The following is a 15,095-nucleotide window of genomic DNA, read 5'->3' on the forward strand; positions in this document are numbered from 1 at the left end:
CAATCATCAACAGTTCCCCTCTTTGGGTTAGTGTATGTACAGTGGGTACATTTGTGTAACTCTTCTCAAGAACAATGGCACTTAAGATTTTTCTTTTGGAGCCCAGCATGGTAGCACACGCCTCTATGCCAGCACTTGGAAGGCAGAAGCAGGCAGACCTCTGTGGAGTTTGAGGCCAGCTGGGTCTACAAAGAGAGTTCCAGGTCAGTCGGGGTTATGTAGAGAGACTGTCTTAAAAAATGCAAATATACAATACTGATGTTGAAATTTTCAGTGTTGTGGGGCAGACCTTTCTTTATCTAGTAGATTGGTTTTGTGGGCTAGCTTAGAACTCACTATGTAGCCTACAGTAGCTTAAAAAATTCAGGGTTCTTCTGTCCCAACCTCCTAGTGTTAAGGTTAGGAGCCACAGCCACTACACTTAGCATAGACTTTCTCTTCGCAGAGGCTCAACTAGAGCAATAGCCCTAGGGGAGGAAGCCCATTTGAAAAAAACACATGGGGTTTATAAAGTTCTGGGTTCTAGTGTTGATTTTTTTGGTAGGAACTTGAAAATTTTTGTATTAAAAATATGCTTGTTTTCCTGCCAAAAGAAGTATCTTCAGAGCCTGATGTCTTAAGGAAAGAGCTTGTCTAAAAAAAAAAAAAAAAAAATCGTCGCTCCAGAAGGCGAGGACTCTGTGTTACAGAGGTCTGTTTCCCAGATTTCAGTAGAGCACTGAGCAGAATGGAGTTCACATCCTCTAGGATTAAGAGTAACTTCTGGCATTTCTTAGTAAGGCTCAAATCCAGACCCGAGCCATACCTGAGAAAGTGACCTAACCCCGTCACCATCTTCAAAGCTGTAGAGAGGCGCTGGGACCCCATTCGTAAGAACATCTCTGTTCTTTAGCTTTTCAGGGCATAGGCAATACTATTATAGAGGAAGAGAAATCCAACTTTTCGTGCCTGGTCCCTTTTCTAAGTGGACACCACTTCTGTTCCGGACTCTTAAAGAGAAAACATCTCAGTTTTTCCCATCTCCTGAAAAGCGCTGTTTGTTCTTGTGTGTGTGTGTGTCCAGGTGTTCCCATGCCAGTCAGGGTGGAGAGCCCAAGGTACCCCTCAGGAGCTGCGTGGGCTTGGATAGGCTTTGGCAGCCACTCTCCAGGTCTGGCCTCCCCTGCAGAGCCGGTGATAAGCTTGGGAAGGCAGCCGGCTGAGTTGAGTTCCTTACCTGGCGAAGAGGCGGGGAGGGGCGGCCGTCAGGGGAGGGGCCCAGGTGGAATCCCGGGCTGTGATTGGTCGGGGCCGCGCCTGTCTCCATGTGCCGCGCGTCCGAGGCACAACATTCAAGCCCGGGGGGCGGGGCCGGCGCGCGCTTGGAGGAAGCAGAGGCGCTGCAGCTGCGGGGCGTGGGGGCGGCGGCTTCGGAGGCCGAGGCGGCGGCGGTGGCCCTGACCGAGGCACCGGCACCGCGACCGGGAAAGCGCTCGGCCGGGACCCCACAGGAGGCCCTATGGAGGTGGCGGCTGGTGGAGGCTGCGGCGCGGGGCCGCCGTTGCTGCTGAGTGAGAGCGAGCAGCAGTGCTACTCTGAGCTCTTCGCGCGCTGTGCAGGCGCTGCGAGCGGGGGCCCGGGACCTGGACCCCCCGAGGCTACCAGGGTCGCCCCCAGCACTGCCACTGCGGCCGCCGGTCCAGTGGCCGATCTGTTCCGAGCGTCCCAGCTGCCACCGGAGACGTTGCACCAGGTATGTCTCTGTGCTCTTTTATCCCTCGCGGGTCTGTGGGGACGGTGTCTATGGAAGAATGGGGCGACAACGACTATTCGCGGGGATCTAGAGGGCGGCGGCCAGGGCGGTAAAAAAGGGGGGTGCTGTGCAGCCGAGGATGGCGGCGACGCCCTTGTCCCCGGGGACAGCAGCCTCCTCTGCAGCTCTCCTCCTCACCCAGTGCTTGGGTGCGCTCTTCGTCCCTTGAGGGAGTCCAGCACCCCTGTCGTTTCTGGGGGTTCTTCAGCCTCCCAGACCCAAAGTTTGCCCTGTTCTGGAAGTGATGTTTGTTTTGGCTGCTGTCTGCTTTAACCTCTGTTCCTTGCTCCTGCCCCTCCCTTTGTTGACTGCACACTCAGGGTGCCTTGCTGGGATTTGAACTTGAAGGGTGTGTACGTGTGTGTCTGTATGGCTCTTGGCCTAGGACTACATGTTGTCCTCTCTTTATATTTGTGATATGTATCTGCTACATACATTTGCTCAGTAATGTGTTTTTGATTATTAGTGTGAAACTGCAAAATCTTAATGCCCAGTTGTAGAGCAGGGACTTGAGGCTCCAAGAAAAGGGCATTGGTCAAGTCCAAAATAAGTTCCCCATTTGGGCCCAGGGCTGGACTCAGAAGTATATAGCTGTACTTTCCTATTTTATTGTTCCTTGACTTTGACGTGGAGTTACGAAACAAAGGGTGTCATAGCTTCTTTCTGCCCGCCCCATACCTGGAAAGGAGGAAGGGATGATTTGCAGCAGGTGCTGTTTTTGTTTGGTGCTTTCCTTGAAGCTTGCCGAAAGACTGCTTGTTAAGCCTTTTGTCTGTCATTTGTTGTCACCAGCAGTAACTGGTGATAAAAATGTTACTATAAAACCCCAAATATAAATCTTCACTTCAAAAGCAATAGTGTGAAAGTTATTAACACCAACTGAATATTTACAGTGTCGAGCAAGGCTTTCAAATGTAGTTCCTAGGGAGTGCTGAGGGCTTTATGGTTTGCTTGCCATATCATTCATTGCCTTTGTGGGTTTTGCCTTTTTGTCTGTCAAGATTGGTTTATACTGCTGGAGCCTACATATATGCTCATGTGTTTATGAGTGTGATTTGAGCCACTTGCTTCACCTTTTCGAATTTAGGATTTCTGAACATGATTAGTATTCATAGAATTTGGCATGGCTGTTTTTTTTTCCCTGTAGAATTCCTTGATAAGAAGATAGGTCAGCTACTGCTGCTGAGCAGTTGAGTTGCACAAGGTGATGAGGAAGTAGTGTTCTGAAACAAACTGTAGCTCTTATAGTGACTTCAGGATACTCACGAGCAGAATACATTTACTACATTGCTGGGGCAAGGCACCCAATAGGTGGGCTGGGCATGTTGCAGGGGTTATTTTGTAGTCAGTAATACATCAAGTGTGATATGAGGAAGGGGGCATCTGAGAATTGGTTGAAGTTTTTTCAGGAATCGGAGAGGGGCTTTCCTGTGTGCTAACAGAGGCTTCCTTGAAGTTGACATAATTGAAAAAGACCTCAAGGTACAGGGACTTAGAGTGGAAAACTGTACACCAAGACTGTTTCAGATGTTAGCAAAAGAGGCCATTCCTAGATTGCTTGTGGGAAGTCTGAGCTTTATGCACCCATACTAACTCCAGAAAATCAACCGTACTCCCTTTAACTTAGTAAAATTAGAATAGCCCACTACTCTTGGTACAGTGTAAAAATTAACATTTGAAGTCACCCTGAACTTGGATAGGTAATCAAAGTTGGCATCTAGTGGCCATCTAAGTTTTATCTATCACTTTGGTGCTTTGTCTAACTTCATTGATTTCACCTCATTAGAGTATTAGCTTTTTAAAAACAAATGTAGAAAACTTTCCCCTTTCCCTTCTAAATAGGAACCTGTAAGTTCAGATTTAACTGGCCCAACAGGTATAACTGCTCAGATCATTGAGACAATAACAAGACCTGGTGGTTTCTATGGTAAATGGCCAGGTTTTCCTCTTAATAAGCATACAATTAAGATTATTATAATCTACGGCTGGGGATGTAGCTCAGTGGGTAGAGTGTTTGCCTAGCATGCACAAAACACTGGATTTAGTTCCCAGCACTGCATAAAAATCGGACGTGGTGGCACAAGCCTAAAGTCTCAGCTCTCAGTAGGTAGAGGCAGAAGGGTCACAAGTCAAGGTCATACTCAGGTAATTTGAGGCCAGCCTGGGTAAATGAGAACTTGTCTTTAAAAAGAATCTTATTATCTATTAATAAAGAAGAAAATCTGGCCAGGAGTAAATGCCCTATAAAATACATAATTTTACTGGGTGATTGTGATGTATTCCAGCACTTGGAGGCAGAGGCAGAAGGATCTTTATTAGTTTTGAGGCCAGCCTGGCCTACAGAGCAAGTTCCAGGACAGCCAGTGAGGTTACAAAGAGAAACCCTGTCTCAAAAAAAAAAAAAAAAGAAACAACAACAACAACAAAATCTTAATTTTATTTTCTTTTAGAAGCATAAAATAAACTACTGCAGCTGGGCGGTGGTGGCTCACACCTTTAATCCCAGCACTCTGAAGGCAGAGACAGGCAGATCTCTGAGTTCGAGGCCAGCCTGGTCTACAAGAGCTAGTTCCAGGACAGGCACCAAAGCTACAGAGAAACCTTGTCTCAAAAAACCAAAAATCAAACCAAACCAAACCAAAACACAATCCCCACTGCATCTATTATTTAGTTTTAGAAGTAAACCTACAGATTATTGTAGGGTTTTCTCCAAATTATATAGAAATATTTGTATATACTTATAAATTGTATGCATAACATTTTATATGTGGGATTTAGATACCTGTACACTTATCTATAAAAATATTAACACTTGTTATGGTTAAGAATTTTCTAAAGATCCATGCATTAAAGGTTTGGTTTTAAGGATGATGTTGTTGGGAGGTGATTGTAAGCTTGAGTGGGCATAGGAGGTCCTTAAATCACACAATAGCTAACTCCAAATGACGAACTTAATATTTGACTTAATGCATCGACAAACATGTAGACTAGTTTATGATGTCCACTTTTATATGGTATCACTCTCTAGAGATGCTGTTCATGTTTCAGGCTGATAGTTATAATTGGTTGTCATTTTTATGGTAGGTCATTCTTGGGCATCAAGATTAGTTATAAAATTCTGTTCAATCTATATTATCAGGAGAAGTCATTGAATGGGGGAAGAAGCCCAATAAGTAGTATCTGTCACATTTGGATTGTGGTAAAGAAGTATGTCCAGGCTGTGAGAAGTAGTTTTTGTTTTTTTTTAGATTTATTTATTTTTTTATGTATAAACATTTTTTCCTGCATTTATGAATGTGTTCTCTGTCTCTCTCCTCTCCTCCCCCTCTGTCTCTGTCTCTCTCTCTGTCTCTCTCTCTCTGTGTGTCTGGTGCCCACCAAGGTCAGAAAAGGGCATTGGATTCCCTGCAATCTGCAGGTACAGACAGTTGTGTGCTGCCATGTGGGTGCGGGGGATTGAACTCTGGTCCTTTGCAAGAGCAGCAAGTGCTCTTAACCATTGAGCCAGCTCTTCAGCTCAGTTGGGGATGTTTTGAAAATCTCTGTTCCCAATCTCTTCACTGAGAAGTCATTAATTTGAACTCAGGATCTCTCATAGCCCAAGCTGGCCTCAAATACACTATATTGCAAAAGTTGACCTTAAACTCCTGCCACTACCTCCCAAGTGCTGGGATTACAATGTGTGTCACCACAAGTCACTCATTTAAAAATTAAAAAATAACTTTGAAGAAACTGCTTATTCACTAAGGAAATCAACAAAATCCTGATCAGGAAAAATTTCCTGTTATGAGTGAGATTATTCGCCAGAAACATTTTTTCTTATAATTTTTAAATTATTTTATTTTTGCAGTAATACAATTGCATTATTTTCCCCTTCCTTCAAACCCTCCCATATATCATGCCCTGCTCTCGTTCAAATTCATGACCTGTTTTTGAATTAATTGTTGTTACATGCATATATCTATTTGTATATACATTTATCTTCCAAAATACAACCAGCTCAGTGTGTATAATGTTACTTGTTTTTAGGGCTGGCCATTTGGCATTGGGTAACTAATCCATGTGCTCTTCTCCAGTGAAGACCCTCCTCAGCATTCCTCAGTTGCTTTAGTTTCTTGTATAGAGTTTAGGCCTCTTGGACTCTTCCATCATCTATGTATATTGTTGTTTTCTTTGGTCAGTTCATGTTGAGACATGGTGGAAAGATATTGTGGGTGTAGCTTCTGAGGGTGCTAGGAGACAGCCTCAGAAAACTCCCTGGATCTCTGGTTCTCAGAATCTTCCCACTCTCTCTTCCACAGTGATCTCAAAGTGTTAGGTGCTGGGGCGTTTTACAGATGTATCCGTTGGGACTGGGTTCCATAACTCTGCACAATGATTTGTGGTTTTCTCTAATGGTCTCCATCTGTTGCAAAGAGAAGTTTCTTTTTTTAAAAATTTATTTATTTATTAAAGATTTCTGTCTCTTCCCCGCCGCCGCCTCCCATTTCCCTTCCCCGATCAAGTCCCCCTTCCTCGTCAGCCCAAAGAGCAATCAGGGTTCCCTGCCCTGTGGGAAGTCCAAGGACCACTCACCTCCATCCAGGTCTAGTAAGGTGAGCATCCAAACTGCCTAGGCTCCCACAAAGCCAGTACGTGCAGTAGGATCAAAAACCATTGCCATTGTTCTTGAGTTCTCAGTAGTCCTCATTGTCTGCTATGTTAAGCGAGTCCGGTTTTATCCCATGATTTTTCAGACCTAGGCCAGCTGGCCTTGGTGAGTTCCCGATAGAACATCCCCATTGTCTCAGTGTGTGGGTGCACCCCTCGCGGTCCTGAGTTCCTTGCTCGTGCTCTCTCTCCTTCTGCTCCTGATTTGGACCTTGAGATTTCTGTCCTGTGCTCCAATGTGGGTCTCTGTCTCTGTCTCCTTTCATCGCCTGATGAAGGTTAATATTCAGGAGGATGCCTATATATTTTTCTTTGGGTTCTCCTTCTTATTTAGCTTCTCTAGGATCACGAATTATAGGCTCAATGTCCTTTATTTATGGCTAGAAACCAAATATGAGTGAGTACATCCCATGTTCCTCTTTTTGGGTCTGGCTTACCTCACTCAGGATAGTGTTTTCTATTTCCATCCATTTGCATGCAGAATTCAAGAAGTCCTTGTTTTTTACTGCTGAGTAGTACTCTAATATGTATATATTCCATACTTTCTTCATCCATTCTTCCATTGAAGGGCATCTAGGTTGTTTCCAGGTTCTGGCTATTACAAACAATGCTGCTATGAACATAGTAGAGCATATACTTTTGTAGTATGATAGGGCATCTCTTGGGTATATTCCCAAGAGTGGTATCGCTGGATCCTGGGGTAGGTTGATCCCGAATTTCCTGAGAAACCGAAACACTGCTTTCCAAAGTGGTTGCACAAGTTTGCATTCCCACCAGCAATGGATGAGTGTACCCCTTTCTCCACAACCTCTCCAGCAAAGGCTATCATTGGTGTTTTTGATTTTCGCCATTCTGACAGGTGTAAGATGGTATCTAAAAGTTGTCTTGATTTGCATTTCCCTGATCGCTAAGGAAGTTGAGCATGACCTTAAGTGTCTTTTGGCCATTTGAACTTCTTCCTTTGAGAATTCTCTGTTCAGTTCAGTGCCCCATTTTATAATTGGGTTGATTAGCCTTTTACGGTCTAGTTTCTTGAGTTCTTTATATATTTTAGAGATCAGACCTTTGTCAGTTGCGGGGTTGGTGAAGATCTTCTCCCAGTCAATGGGTTGCCTTTCTGTCTTTGTGACAGTGTCCTTTGCTTTACAGAAGCTTCTCAGTCTCAGGAGGTCCCATTTATTCAATGAGGCCCTTAATGTTTGTGCTGCTGGGGTTATACGTAGAAAGTGGTCTCCTGTGCCCATGTGTTGTAGAGTACTTCCCACTTTCTCTTCTATCAGGTAAAGAGAAGTTTCTTTGATGAAGGGATAGAACTACACTTATCTGTGGGTATAAGGAAAAATACTTAGATGTAGTTAGGGATTATGCTGGTTTAGTAAAGTGGTTTAGTATAGATGGTTGGAGACTTCCATCTAAGATCTGTGACTGCACCTGGGGAGTTATTTGATTAGGTTTCCAGTAGCAGGCATAATTTTTTTCTTGTTGAGTAGTTCAGTTAGAGACTTGTTTTAGTTACCTCTAAGATATGAATATCACTACTGTACCTTTGGGGTTATTGTGCCATGCTGTTTTTTTTTTTGTGGTTCATTGTTAGCCAGAGCTATTTTTTAAAAATGTAAATGAGGGGCTGGTTCAGCACATAAGAGCACATACTGTTTAGTTCCCGGCATTCATGTTGGGTGGCTCATGACCCCCTGTAACTACAACTCCATTGGGTCTGATATCATCTTCTGGCTTCTGTGGATACTATATTAATGTGCACCCTCACATACATACATACTTTAAGATAAAATCTTTAAAATGTAAATGAAACAATTTATTACTTCTGGTTCTTTAGATCACATCATTTTATAGCTGGCACGTATTTTATCGAGACAAGTTTTCATTAGTAGTGGCTAGCCCTGAGTACCCAGAAGTTAGCCTCAGCTCTTCTGTCTCAGTCTCTGGAGCTCTGGGATTCTGGTTGTGTGTCACTGTAACATATACTTGAGTGAGGTAAGAGGGTAAAACACTAAAAGCCATTATGTTATAGTACTGTTTAGGAATACTGTTTGCAATAGTGTTCATTTTTCTTTTTTGAGACAAAGTCTCATGTAGTCAAGGCTGGTCTCAGACTTACTATGCAGCTGAAGATAATTTTGAACTCCCTATCCTCCTCCCTCCACTTCCCAGGCTTGGGGATTACAAGCATGTACTACTGTGCCAAGTTTATTTTTTAAAAGGAGATACAGCAAGTACCAGATTTAATACCAGATCCAAGGCACTGTCTGGTTAAAACGATATTAAATATGGTGCAGATAGAGCCATGCTTGTTTGCCCAGCTCTAGGGAGACTGAGGTAGGAGGATAGCAAGGTTGCAACCAAGTTGTTTTGCATAGTGAGACAATACTTCAGCATGCATGATTTAAAATTATTTTCTACTTTTGTTATATACATAGATTCGTCATATATCATATAGATGATCAAGAAAACAAAAATATTTTTATGTTATTTCAGTTTAAAATGAGACATTGTATTCTTCGAGACAACCTTCTGCAAACTTGTTTTTCCTCTCATTGTTATTTTTTTTGGAATTTGTCCTTGTTGGCACATGCCCCGTCAGTTCATTTATTTCCTTTGAAAACTTTATTACCCACTCTTACAGTGAGTCATCATTGTGATATTGTAGAGAGAGATCCTTACACCAAAGGAAAGTAAGCCGCCTTCCTGATAGATGCACAGTGCCACACAACTGGGGGATTGTTGTAAACACACATGAACATTAAAAATACCCATAGGTACTAGAATGCACGCTGACATTCTTTAGGTTGACAGTGGCCTTTTAAACTAACTGGGCATTCATGGATTTTCATTTTTTATTATTTAGAGACTGCTCTTTTAGTTTCTGTAATCAAACTCACAGAGATAAGACTTTAAATATTTAATGGGAAAAAACCTTAAGTTTAACATTTCTAGACCAATATGGCTATTAATTTCTGTACAGTGCCAACTCAACATGGCAAACTGGGGTACTTTTTTCCAAAGATGATAGCACAACTGAAGTTTCCAAAAATTCAGATTTACACGATATGTGCTCATGCATATATATGACCAGTAATATTAGTATGCCATGCATCAATAGCAGCAGCAATAGCTTCTCCAGGTTCTTCAGGCATCTGAACAAAGTTGTAGCGTCATCCAGTACATTCCATTAAGAAAAAGAAATGTAGAGGCACACCATTAATCCCAGCACTCAAGGGGCAGAGGCAGAGACAGGTGGATCTCTACGAGTTCAAAGTCAGCTCGATCTACATAGTAAGTTCCAGGTCAGCTGAGGCTGCACACCAAGATACTGTCTCAACCCCTGTCCCCTCCCCCCCAAAACAAACACACACCACATCACACACCCCCATACACCCACACACCCTACTACCACCACCACCACCACCATTCCATAAAACTGCAGCACAGTTCTGTTACTGTTACTGTTTTTAAATTTTACATTCCCCTCTTCAACACCCTCCATATTCCACCTTCTTTTCCAATTCACACGATGTCTTCTTTAATTATTCTCTCTCTCTCTCTCTCTCTCTCTCTCTCTCTCTCTCTCTCTCTCTCTCTCTCTATATGTACATGTGTTTAGGGCTGACCACTTGGGATTGGATAACCTATATCGGGGGCTTAATCCCAGGAGAAAACTGATTCTTGCTCTCCTTCTTCTGTCATTTTGTTCTCTCTCAGCAGCCATTCCTTGCTTATCTATCGCTCTTCCTCTAGAGGTAGGGCCTTGTGGAATTTCTGCCATCCACATTAGAATGTCAATTGGTGCTATTATTCAGGTCTTGTTTATGCAACCAAAATCTTGAGATTTCATAGGTGCAGTTTCCCTCTCACATAGAAGGGACAGTCTGTTAGCAGGTGTCCCAATCCTCTGGCCCTTTCAATCTTCCCATCTCTTCCTCAATTTTCCTAGAGCCTTAGGTGTAGGTGTTGTGTTATTATTGTACCAATTGGAGTTGGCACCTTGTACTTACTTATTTTCTGCATTTTGGCCACTTGTGGATCTTTGTAGTATATACTCTGTCTTCTGTAAAAAGAAGCTGCTGTGCAGAGGTGTGAGAGCTACACTTGTCTGTAGACAGAAGGTAAGCATTTAGAATACAGCCAGAAATTATATTGATTTAGGAAAAATGGCAGTAGTAGTTTGTTCCCCAGGGTCTATGACTTCTCCAGCCATGGATAGTTGGCTAAGTTTATAGTACCAGACATGAAGTCCTTCATATTGAACATTCCTTAAGTCTAGTTAGACAGCGTTGTTACCCCCAAGATAAAAGTGCTGTTATTGTACCATTGGGGAAATCTTGCAGGGCCAGTCATTGTTGTGGTTCACAGGCTTAACAGCTGCCTAGGACTATTGATTGCTTTTTTTTCTCTCTTGGCAGCTTACCTAGCACCTTCTGATACTATGAAAGCTAGTCCTGGTGGGGGAGGGGGAGGCTTTCTGGTAAAATCCAGCTTATGTATTCAGCAATGGGGATTTATCTTCAACTTCTGGGAGGCAACCAAGGGCAATAGCAATACACTATATTGTTTAGGGAGTCTCTTGGATTACCCTGACCAACAACTAGAAAGTAAGTTTTTCATGCCTGATGCTGGGGTTTTTGTTAGATGTCTATGGCTCTTGCAGGGAGCATTATTACTCCATGTAGCACAACTCCACCTAAATGCTCTCTGTGTTTCTCTCTCTGTGTGTATGTACCTGTAATACACACATCAATATAAGGAATAGATTTTAAGTAAGCTTATAAAATGTTTCATTATGGATTTTTTTGTTTTTCTCTGTGTATTCCTCCTGGTTGTCCTGAAACTCACCCTGTAGACCAGGAGGCCTTGAACTCACAGAGATCCACCTGCCTCTGACTCCTGAGGGCTGGGATTAAAGGCATGTGGGAACACCACCGCCCGGCTCCTTGCAGCTTTTAAAAACATCCTTGGTATTATTTCTATCTCCTACATTCCATTCCCTCTGTATTATTCTCCCTCCTCCACCCCCAGTTAAAGACCCCCAGTTTCCCTCTTTTTCCCTTTATAGCAACACTGTCCTACCTTCCCTGCTCTCTCATTGGCCCTCTCTATTTTCTTGGCTTCTGCAGTTACTCCAGGTTATATACTCAGATCTAAAGATTTAGATAGAGTTAAGATACACATGAAGAGAGAATATGTGGCATTTGTCTTTCTGGAGTCTGGGTTACCTCACTTAGTATATCGTATATACTAAGTTATAGTCATTTACCTGGAAATTTTCAATTTTCTTTACTGCTGAACTTAGGATTCCATTGTGTATGTCACTTATTGTTATTATTATTATTAAAAAATTCCACCTTCTCCCCTCCTCTCATTTCTTTCCCCCATCCTCCCACTTCCTCTACCCCTCCCTCTCCAGTCCAAAGAGCAGTCAGGATTCCCTGCCCTGTGGGAAGTCCAAGGTCCTCCCCCCTCCATCCAGGCCTAGGAAGGTGAGCATCCGAACAGACTAGGTTCCCACAAAGCCAGTTCATGCAGTAGGATCGAAACCCAGTGCCATTGTCCTTGGCTTCTCAGTCAGCACTCATTGTCCGCCACGTTCAGGGAGTCCGGTTTGATCACATGCTCCATCAGTCCCAGTTCAGCTGGCCTTGGTGAGCTCCCATTAGATCAGTCCCAACGTCTCAGTAGGTGGGCGCACCCCTCGCGGTTCTGACTTCCTTGCTCATGTTCTCCCTCCTTCTGCTCTTCATTTGGACCTTGGGAACTTAGTCCAGTGCTCCAATGTGGGTCTCTGTCTCTATGTCTATCCATCACCAGATAAAGGTTCTATGGTGATATGCAAGATAATCATCAGTATGGCTATAGGATAGGGCCATCTCAGGCTCCCTCTCATCAGCTGCCCAAGGAACTAGCTGGGGACATCTCCTTGGACACCTGGGAACCCTCTAGAGTTAAGTCTCTTGCCAACCCTAAAATGGCTCCCTTAATTAAGATATATTCTTCCTTGCTCCCATATCTACTCTTCCTCCATCCCAACCCTCCCATTCCCCCAAGCTCTCCCCATCCTCCCCTTCTCACTTTCCTCTCCCCATCTCCCCTTACCCCCGCCTCACTCCCACCCCCAAGTTCCCAATTTTTGCTTCACCAACCCCGCAACTGACAAAGGTTTGATCTCCAAAATATATAAAGAACTCAAGAAACTAGACCGTAAAAGGCTAATCAACCCAATTAAAAAATGGGGCACTGAACTGAACAGAGAATTCTCAAAGGAAGAAGTTCAAATGGCCAAAAGACACTTAAGGTCATGCTCAACTTCCTTAGCGATCAGGGAAATGCAAATCAAAACAACTTTGAGATACCATCTTACACCTGTCAGAATGACAGCCTTTGCTGGAGAGGTTGTGGAGAAAGGGGTACACTCATCCATTGCTGGTGGGAATGCAAACTTGTGCAACCACTTTGGAAAGCAGTGTGGCGGTTTCTCAGGAAATTCGGGATCAACCTACCCCAGGATCCAGCGATACCACTCTTGGGAATATACCCAAGAGATGCCCTATCATACTACAAAAGCATTTGTTCAACTATGTTCATAGTAGCATTATTTGTAATAGCCAGAACCTGGAAACAATCTAGATGCTCCTCAATGGAAGAATGGATGAAGAAAGTATGGAATATATACACATTAGAGTACTACTCAGTGGTAAAAAACAATGATATCTTGAATTTTGCATGCAAATGGATGGAAATAGAAAACACTATCCTGAGTGAGGTAACCCAGACCCCAAAAGATGAATATGGTTGTACTCACTCATAAGTGGATTCTAGCCATAAATAAAGGACATTGATCCTATAATTCGTGAGCCTAGAGAAGCTAAATAAGAAGGCGAACCCAAAGAAAAACATATAATTATCCTCCTGGATATTGGATGTGTATGTCACTTTTTAAAAAGCGTAAAACCGTGTTGGTTGTGGTGGTGCCTGGTGGTAGGCAAATGATGAAAAGGATGAGAGGAAGGGAGATTATGAGTCTCAGGCCAGCCTGGGCTACCTTTTTTTCTTTTTTGCTGCAGGACCTCTTGTCAAAGATGAATCAGCAGATACAACCCCAAACAACAACAAACCCAACAAAATCTCAAACAGATAGCTACAATAATGTTGTAGACCGTGCTATCCTTAACCACTAAGGCTCGTCACCATTAATCTACATCTATAACCTTATTTCTCCCCTTCCTATTATTGTAAAGCAAGTCTCAGACATATATTTTATAAGTTTTACTTTCAAGAAATGAACCTGGGAGTGGGCAAGAGGAGATGGGAGCATACAGTGGTTTAAGATGGGCAGCAAAGGTACCTATTGTCTGTGGTTAAATGGTGTCTATAAAATATGTGGGCCACCAAACACAGTTAAGCATCCTATTTCTATAAAAAGTACTGACATTATTGTGAAATGTTGGTTACATGCATAATGAAATGCTCAATTTCGGTTGGCGAGGCTAATAAAAATAAAGATGTGGCTGCACGGTGGTGGCACATGCCTTTAACCTCAGCACTTGAGAGGCAGAGGCTGGCCTGGTCTACAAGAGCTAGTTCCAGGACAGGCTCCAAAGAAAGCTACAGAGAAACCTTGTCTCAAAAAGCAGAAAACAGCAACAATTTTTTTTTTTTAAAATTAAAAAGAATTAAAGATGTTGAGGGTTGCCAGGCATAGTAGTACAAACCTATGACAGGTTGAGGCAGGAGAATTACCTCAACTCTGACTCCAGCCTGAGCTACAGAGACAGTACTAGGCTGGCCAGGACTACATACAGCCAGTCAAGACAATACAGCAAGACCGTGTCTCAAAGTATATGTTATTTTCACCATCCAAATTGAGAAAGTATTGAATTGGACCCAAAGTTTTGCTGTTTAGGTTTTTTTTTTGCAGAGGTTAAACCTACCTCTCACACATTAGGAGAGTAGTCAATCACTGAGTAGCATTCTCTGTACCAACATGTATTTTTCTACTTCTTTTTCCGACCTCCTTTGAGTTAAGAGGAAAAACAACTGACCCAAAGAGTAAAACAGAAAATATTTAGGAAGATAGGCTTACCCGTCTCCTTGGGTTAAATGGTAACCCTCACAATGGTTTTCTACATCAAGCTATTGGCTGTGGGTGATGGTCTTGAGAACTGATTTGTAATAGTTGGGGACATATAGGCAAAGAACTTTTTAAGTCAGAATACCACAGAGCTAATTGCACATTCATATGTACTGCTTGCTGTACTGCTCACAATAGCCTGGAATTGGAACCAGCCTAGGTGCCCACCTACATGTGGCTAGATAAAGAAAATGGATTTTTTTAATGTAACTATAATGAGAAATGAAATTGTGGCATTTACAAAAAAATGGATGGAACCAGAAATCAGTATGATAAGAGAAATATGCTAGACTGAGAAAGAGAATATGTGTTTTCTTTCCTGCAGGATCTAGATGTTTCTTTTTAGTGCACGAGTGTGTGTGTGTGTATGTGTGTGTGTGTGTGTGTGTGTGTGTGTGTGTGTGTGTGTGCATGCACATAGGGGCTAGAAAGGGGGTAAAAGGGAGTAATGGAATACATGTGCCATCAAAGCAGAAGAAATGAAATCTGCTGGGAACAAGGGCACCAATA

At 43.0% G+C, this 15,095-nt stretch overlaps 1 protein-coding gene across 10 annotated transcripts in view; it reads left to right on the top strand.

Annotated features, from left to right (window-relative positions):
- Positions 1-1,347: 1,347 nt before the first annotated feature.
- LOC121444770 (ralBP1-associated Eps domain-containing protein 2) overlaps positions 1,348-15,095 on the top strand; it is a 282,845-nt gene continuing 269,097 nt past the window's right edge. For all 10 annotated transcript variants that reach the window (XM_041646677.1, XM_041646682.1, XM_041646685.1 and 7 more), the window contains exon 1: positions 1,348-1,732. In XM_041646677.1, coding sequence (XP_041502611.1) covers positions 1,499-1,732 — 234 coding nt within the window. In that variant the 5' untranslated portion in view covers positions 1,348-1,498. The remainder of the gene's footprint in view (positions 1,733-15,095) is intronic.

This window comes from Microtus oregoni, unplaced genomic scaffold (assembly GCF_018167655.1).
Source record: "Microtus oregoni isolate MIOR12 unplaced genomic scaffold, Mior012 000140F_ref0000409, whole genome shotgun sequence".
NCBI classification, from domain to species: domain Eukaryota; kingdom Metazoa; phylum Chordata; class Mammalia; order Rodentia; family Cricetidae; genus Microtus; species Microtus oregoni.